Genomic DNA, 8,122 nt, shown 5'->3' with positions numbered 1-8,122 from the left:
TCTTGCCTTGGGAGTGGTAAGGTTTGCGTAATAACTACGGTTTGGAGACAAAGAAAGGGGTGGTCCTCTCTCTGGCCCAGTCTGTGCTGCAGCCGCCGAGACAGACGGAGAGAAGGCACGGGGCCAAAGCTGTGGGGCCTGGAGCAGGATCACAGCGCCTGTTTCTGTGAGTTCAAGCTTTCAGGTTGTGAGATCACATGGGACTGAGTCTAAGCAGCTGTTGAACAAACGCTTCCTATTCTTTTGATTTTTAACGCAATAAACCCAAACCCTTGTTGACTGTTTCACTATGGATATTTCATAAAGTAGCACATTTGAACAAATAAAAAATATTAATTAGAATTTTACATTTCAATTTTATTTCGTATATGATATTACCAGCCTGAAGTCTTCTACTGATATGAACAAAAGCAGAATTGTTTTGTTCCCGCCATAAACTATTGTACTCTGGAAAAACCATTCGAATAGTTTTGGGGCATTTCAGCAAATTAATAGAGTAGAATTCCAGTTTTTTTTTTTTTTTAAATGGCTAAATAGTGAAAAAGCACTGGGGATATTATATATGACAACTAAAACCATTAAAAATGTTACTTGAAATAAAATTAATTGAAATAAAAACTTATTTTAAATAACTTTAATAACTTTATTTTAGTAGCTGCAATGGGAACTTTTTTCATCAACTTGATGTAGGCTACCAAAATAAACTAAAACTGAAAAAATAAATAGAACTATATAGACATGATAAAGATTAAAAACAACAAAATTACTAAACCTTTTAAAAAATAAATTAAAATTGTAAATAGGCTATAATAAAAAAAAAATTAAGATAAAAAAAAAACCTACCATATCAATAATACTAACTCTGGTTCACAATAATGTGGAGAGAAAAAGAAATCAGGAAAATTAAAGAAGACTTCGAATATAAGTGCAAAAAGATTGGAAACACAAAAATCGCTGCTGTGGGCAGAGACAATTTGTTGGTGGCCTATTCACTGCTATAGATAATAAGGCCCAAACATGGCAATGTTTGTTTGCTAGCCAGTTCCTCTAAAAGTAGTTAAAAAAATATGACGGATAAATATAAGAATACACAAATGTAAAATTCACTTACTGATAGCGTCCAGAGTTGACAGTATACGGATGAAATGAATGTGTAGTGCAATAAATGTATCCTTCCTGGCGCAAAAACTGTCCGTGACTCCTCACAAAAACAGCTAGGCCTATTTCTTTCGAAGCAGACTTTAGATATACCTCACCCCAGAAAAAGCTTTGCCACCCAGTATAAAATATTAATGTAATCACTAAGCAGTGTTTTCTGTAATGCATTTTAACAGCGGCGCTTTAATGTGACGACATAAAAAGATGTAGGCCTACCGCGAAAAAAATGATTAGAAAACACGTCTGTTGCACGATGCTCGCCTGTGTAGTCAAATTCATTAATATATATGTCTCTTATGAACCGGTTCTTTTTGGTGAGTCAGAAACACTCCGGAAAAAAAAACCAATAGCACAATTCACAAAAATGAACTTTTTTTCATTATTTATATATAATTTCATCGTTTATTTTCACCTGCCTCGTAGCCTACTACTACCCTAACTACTTGTGGTGCGCGGATTCACCATTTGACAATGAAACCAACCAGAAGATGCCATCACGAAAGCTAATAGTAGAGTTAGGTAGTAGAGTTAGGTAGAATCTAAGTAACTATATTGACATTTTTTTGGAATACAAACTTTATGTTGAACACGCCCCAGTTTCTTGACTACACCCCCGCGTCAGACAGTGCCATAAAGAGAAATGCACAGAAAAGTGAAGCGCACAGGAAAAACTGTATCGCGACACACTTGACTGAAATGCAGAATAAAAGGAGCGTTGAAAATAAAACCACTTTATTTTTCTTTTGTAATTCTTTATTTTTGTTTGCAAAACAACGCAAACAAATTAATACAATGAATTATTTTTCATTTTATTTATTTTTCAATTGCCACCAAATACTTTCTTTTTCTTTCAGTGAAGATTCAAGTTGGACTTGTCTGACGGTCGATTGTCACTATATTTTGTATTTAATTATAGTATGATTGAATGCTTGTTTGCTTTGTTGTTGCCACCCCTCCCAGTCTTCATGCCAACCCATAAATAATTTTCTATGCTCCAGAATGAATGTAATTCAGAACATGTTGAAGATCAGCACCCAGTCACACAAAAGAATGCTATTCCACGCAGAGACATCTCCATTGACGTACATTCAAATAGAATGAGGCCTCTGTCTAATCTGCATTCTGTCTAACACTTTTGCTTATTTAAGCTTTCTACAAACTATTACGTGTGTCATTACATTATTCTGAGAATACCACAAAAATGTAGGTAAATAATGGCAAATACGTGCTTTATGCCTCCAAATGGTGTCGACAGTGACACATAAGTGGACAGTTTAAACTGGGTATATTGGGTTTGTACAGCTTACTAAGACTTCAAACACTCAAAATCTAAAAGATACATTACATGAAACATTATAGGCTGCTTTTCGTGACCCTGTTCATAGAAATAAATAAATAATTGAAAATCAGCTTAGCCCCATTTTTTCCTCTGTGTTTACAACCCCGACCCTAAGCAACGTAAGACAAAACATTACTCAGAGGGTCACAAGGAACATTTTAAATTGTTTACTTATTAGTAAATGATAGAGGAGCTCCACAGCTGAATTACAGATGTCATCTGAAAACACATTTTTCCCTGTTCAACCATGTAGGCTATAGCATACTTTACCTTAAGCTATCAGACGCTACAGGAACCCAATACAAAATGTTTCCCACTTTGTTTTATTTGAACATTTTTAAATCACTCGCCCACTGGCCATCCCCATACAAAACACATCTTTAAGAAAAATCAGATTCAAATGTTTTAATGTCGCAAGGTCAAAATGTCTCCATGAGCTTAGCTCTTGCTTTTATTGCACTTCTAATGACTGATATATTTATTCAATACACATCCATTCTTTGGCACTGCTGACACTATAGTGCCTTTCCATATATAAAATAAAACATTTATTTATTAAAGAAATAGATACAAAATTGAGTTAGCACAAAATACCTTCAAGCACCACAACAGTATGATCAATTTTATGAGCAAAGCTAAGATATGTTTCATGTTGACTTTTAAAGGTTTTTGCTGTTTTCTTCCTCCACAAAGAAAAACGGTTATTACGATTTCATAATTAATTTAAAGGTGCTCTAAGCGATGTAGGGTGACGTCACTTCTTGTTGACGTTTAAAGTATAGTCAAACAAAACGGAGGCTAGCTAGACCCTCCCTCCTCCTCATTCGTGCACTAACCCCCAAATCCTTCTCGTCGGTTATTGGCTGGAACAGTTTGTTATGTTTCATGCTGCGGATTAGCCCAGTTGGTTTTTGTTGCCGTTTGTGGAGCCTGGGGTGTCTGCAGAGACCGCGGTTTTTTAACAGTGTGTTCAGGGGACAGGCAGCTAAGCGGATAGTGAGGAGATGTTTGCTGTATGTGACAAAAAATGTTTTGCCATAAAAAACGTGTGACATCGCTTAGAGCACCTTTAAATAAAAGCACCCATAAAACCTATAACAACAATTTCGACGTGTAGAGTGTAAGCAGACTAACAGTTAGTTTGCAATCTCATCTGTTACATTTTCTCTTTAAATGTACCTTCATGCAAATGAAATTAAAGGGACAGTTCACCCAAAATGAAAACTTCTTTCATCATTTGCTCACCCTCATGTTAATCCAAATTTGTTTCTGTGGAACACAAATTTTGAATGATGTGCTATTTGCTCTTTTTCATACAAAATACATTGGGATAGTGTGCAATATTAGTCTTTTGAACTCAAAACTTACCTTTCTTATTATGGCTCATCAATTCACTAAGTGAATCTACCATAATATGTGTGTCTCAGAGACTTGTAGATGTAGTCAACGTGTAATACTAAGTTTATCTGCAAAGTACCAAAGAAAATGATAGGCATCAAACCAAATGATAAGGCTACACAAACATACAATATTTTCCATTGTTATACTTGCTTTTTCTCAAGATGGTTTCCCATTATATTCCCAGGGTTCACTGAGCTGACGCTCACCCCTGTACTGTTTGAGGTAGGCACAGATATGTTGACCACTCCATTGTCCACTACAGATTCACCACTCTCTTGAGTTTTAAAATATACCACATAGAATATTGGTAGGACAATGCCAATGAGTAACATGGCAACTACAGCGTTCCACCACTGGATCCCCCAGTCTGCACCATAGCTGCGCAAGCGCTGGCTTCTCCATCCCCATCCCCATTGTCTGGATACCCTGGAATCACCCGAAAATACCTCGTCTGAGGGGTCTGTGCTTTGGATTAGACGCTCAAGGTCACTGTCCACCTCTTTAAGGTAATTGGTGAACTCCTGCACCTGAGGTCTTCCCGAGACACTCATTTCAGCGCTGTTTGATGGTGCTGCATCGTGGGACGGTCTTTGCTTGGGATTCCTGAGCTCAGAGTTGGCCTCGGTTAGCAGACTGTGCTTCTTTACAGGGATTTTGATGGACTTCAGTGCATACATGTCCTGCTCTTGAAAAAAGTTGTTCACTCTTTTTATGTCAGCCACCTGAAACAATAGAGAACGAATATTTTGAAGGACCTAAATCATACAAAATTCTGCACAGTTTAAATCAAAATGTTAATGAACATGAGAAGGACCTACACAATCAAACTAGATACCTTGCATCCATACTGAAGGGCCAGTTTGCTGAGATTGTCCTCATGGGAAATGTCCCGTTCTAGCAAAAGCATTTCTTCCACTCTTTCTCTCTCCTGCGAGGATGAATCTCGGCTTCGTGGCCGGAGCTCCATGACATTGAGTTCCTCATCCTCAGATGATACTTCCGGTTCTTCTTGTCTGTTTCTGAACATGTACACTTGGCCATCCGCACTGGCATGTACATCCACTGGAGCCTGGAAGGCTCGAGGCAGAGGATCTCCACGCCTCATCACTGCAACTACACAAATTCCTAAAATAATTAATATGGCCTTACATTTACACTTCCGCTCCATTTAAAAAAAGAAAAAAAGAAGAAATTAACACTGTATTAACCAAGGATTTATTAAAATGATCAAAAGTTATAGTGAAGAAGACATATACAATGTTTAAAAAAAAACAATTATTGTTAGAGTGCCAAATCAGCATATTAGAATGATTTCTGAAGGATCATGTGACACTGAAGTATAGCATAATGGCTGCTAAAAATTAAACTTCTTTTTTTTTTTACAATAACAATTGCAATAATTTTCCACAATACGGTTTTCACAAAAAAAAAAAAATTTATCAAATAAATGCAGCCTTAAAATACTTCTATCGAAAAGATTAAAACATCGTAACAACCCCAAACTTTTGAACGATAGTGTAGGTGTTCTTTTTGGACTTGTATTGCTCGTAAGTGATTTTTATTACTAGAGATTTATATTAATATTGATTTTAGCTTATTCTTTATTTATATATGAAGGTCACATTAAAACATTATTGTATTGGAAACATTTTCCATACCTTCATGAATTATATTTTCATATAATTTAATAATATTTATACCCTTGTCCCAAAACCTCAAATCAAAAAAGTGAATATCACTTGTAAATAGAATATTATTATTGCAATCAAGCAGTAATTTTGTCAAATTATGCAAAAGGTGTGAAAATATTTAATACTCTGTATTTAGAATACATAAAACGTAATGACACTATAAAATTAGCATTGTAAAGACAAAGGAGTTGCATTTTATTAACGTTTAAATGGTATTTTCCATCACTGTTATTTTCAATACAAAATGCTATTAAACAAATGATTTAGATTGCTCTGGAAATGACATTGTGGGAATGTCCATGACTGCCAGAAAAAAAAATTATCCTGTGTTACATGTTATGTTAGAAATTGATAGCCTAACTAAAATAAATATACTATTTAGGGTGTGATACATGTGTTGTTAAGATTGAGATTAAATGTATTTTCACCAAAAGTTCCCTATAGTTGAAGAACCAAGCACCCACATGTTATTTGAATAACAATTGTAGAGAAACAGCAATCTAATCTGCAGTCAATTCATCATAGCAGGCAGAGATTTTAAGAAATAGTTCCTAATAAAGATAGAAACTAAAGTGAGAAACATACTGCAGAATTCAAACAAAACAAAACAAAACAGTGCATCATTTTCCATAAGTTTACATCTAACGTTACTCGATTCAGTGGTACTATACTTCAGGAAAATCAGAGTTGAGTTTATTATTATAACGTTAACGTTAACTAACCAAACGCAAAACGAGATCAGCCTGTGCAACACCGTTACATGAAATAACATTGTCTGAAAAGTCCCCCCCCCCCTCCAAAATTGCACAGAACACAACTTAAAAATCAACAAAACACACCTTACATTTTTTAAGAATAAAAATGGAGTAGGTGTAACAGTAAACACTTACAAAGGTTACAGTAGCCGACACGTTCAGTTACTTGTATGGTTTCAACTTCGAAGTTAAAGTCTGATTTTTCATTATTTTCCCAGCTATTGATGTGAATCAGAATAACACTCACCTTTCTAGACAAAAACAGCAACATTGTGCCGACAAAAATATCCCAAAGTGTCATTTTAGAAACTTTATACCGCAACCGAGTATGATAGTGCTGGCGAGGGATCTAGAGTTGATTGACAATTCCTCGGGCCAATCAGCTCGTTGAAGAAGGAGAGTCCTTCACGCTCGCTTTTACATAAGTGGTTATGTAAGCGATACTTTTTGCAGATAATTTAAGACATCTTTGTTTCGAAATCAAAATCTTGTGTCAGACGTTTAAAAAGTATAATGGTAAAGTGACATAGTGGATTATCTCGATTGACAAATGGTTTCCGAAGACTACAAAATGTCTCTCAATCATGTAAGGTGTGGTTGAGAACACGGAGTCTCTTACTACGTGTCACGACAGGATGTTGTAATTGACAGAAGGTGAAGCCTGTAGTAATCCAGTTGTGACACACTGCTGCCTATCACTTACGAGGAGATATACATATTTTATGGCATTTTATCAACAATTGTTACTAGGTTATAGGCTTCTTTCTTTCTTTCTTTCTTTCTTTCTTTCTTTCTTTCTTTCTTTCTTTCTTTCTTTCTTTCTTTCTTTCTTTCTTTCTTTCTTTCTTTCTTTCTTTCTTTCTTTCTTTCTTTCTTTCTTTCTTTCACTGACTGCTCCATGTTGAAAATTATTAATTCAAAATATTACTCCCATGTTGAAAACATCTACTTATTTTGTGAAAAACGTAGGCCTAATTCTTTGATGAATCGCTAGAAAGTTCAAAAGTACAGCAATGCTTTAAAATGGAAATATTTTGGAACACTGTAAATGTCTACTGTTACTTTTGACAACTATTATTTCTACACACACACACACACGGAAGAAGGCCTACAGGTTTGGAATGACATGAGGGTGATTAAATGATGACAGATCTTTTTTTAAAAACTATCCTTCCTTTTAATAAATAAGAAGAACATATGATACATACATGCATAAGTATGACATAAATATCTATAGATATGCAAATCTACAGATCACCTGGAATAAATGTGCTGACAGTGCCTAAAGTATCCTTTCAATCAGGCAGCATTTCTCAGCTTGACCTCGAGATGGCGCCATATATCTTCAAACCAATTTGTTCAAGGATGGTTCGCAGTAATGCGTTTTAAACCTCTATTTGCCAAAGGTCCATGTCCCTCATTCACCTCCTTTGTCAGAATATTCTTTGTCAGCGTCAGAGGAACTTGTACGCCCCAGTCCAGGAGTCAATTACCATGGCAGGGCTGTGTTAGAACATGCTTTGCCATTGAGGTGCTTATTGAAGTGCTTCTCATGTGCTTCAGGTCGCCTTAGTCACTCCTGCTAAAGCACAGGTCAACGCTCAGGCTCAGCGGTTTATGATGGAGGACATGAGCCTGCCGTAGTTGATCCACATTCGGACACTGATGTAGGGAGCCCTGTGTCATTTGTCAGTCCTCTCTAAGCTCGACTAGTAGGTTTCGTCTGAGCAGATATATGCCCAGAGCCACGGTTTCCACGAAAACATTAAGCAGCACAA

At 36.1% G+C, this 8,122-nt stretch overlaps 1 protein-coding gene across 3 annotated transcripts; it reads right to left on the bottom strand.

Moving 5' to 3' along the window:
• Nucleotides 1-1,889: 1,889 nt before the first annotated feature.
• lysmd4 (LysM, putative peptidoglycan-binding, domain containing 4) lies at nt 1,890-6,884 on the bottom strand. 3 transcript variants are annotated; one of them, XM_077194397.1, is made up of 5 exons: nt 6,592-6,884; nt 4,734-5,011; nt 4,049-4,620; nt 3,866-3,963; nt 1,890-3,766 (listed from the first exon to the last, which is right to left on the bottom strand). In XM_077194397.1, the coding sequence occupies exons 2-4, from the start codon at nt 5,001-5,003 to the stop codon at nt 3,960-3,962; spliced, it is 846 nt and encodes a 281-aa protein (XP_077050512.1). In that variant the 5' UTR covers nt 5,004-5,011; nt 6,592-6,884; the 3' UTR covers nt 1,890-3,766; nt 3,866-3,959. The 3 variants fall into 3 exon arrangements, with proteins under 3 accessions (XP_077050512.1, XP_077050511.1, XP_077050510.1); XM_077194396.1 differs by having other exon boundaries at nt 1,890-4,620; nt 6,592-6,845; XM_077194395.1 differs by having other exon boundaries at nt 1,890-4,620; nt 4,734-5,005; nt 6,592-6,837.
• Nucleotides 6,885-8,122: the final 1,238 nt, after the last annotated feature.

Source organism: Siphateles boraxobius, unplaced genomic scaffold (assembly GCF_051911475.1).
Source record: "Siphateles boraxobius isolate OS27281-9 unplaced genomic scaffold, OSU_SipBor_1 32, whole genome shotgun sequence".
Classification (NCBI taxonomy): Eukaryota; Metazoa; Chordata; class Actinopteri; order Cypriniformes; family Leuciscidae; genus Siphateles; species Siphateles boraxobius.
Note: the sequence above shows the minus strand (reverse complement) of the source record. Positions and strands in the feature narration are given on the sequence as shown.

What these genes read in the sequence shown, in the direction of transcription:
- lysmd4 (XM_077194396.1), bottom strand. Translation starts at nt 5,003, where the DNA reads ATGAGGCGTGGAGATCCTCTGCCTCGAGCCTTCCAGGCTCCAGTGGAT. An exon ending in CCCTTCAGTATGGATGCAAG is followed by an intron (nt 4,621 to 4,733) that starts GTATCTAGTTTG and finishes CTATTGTTTCAG; the next exon opens with GTGGCTGACATAAAAAGAGT.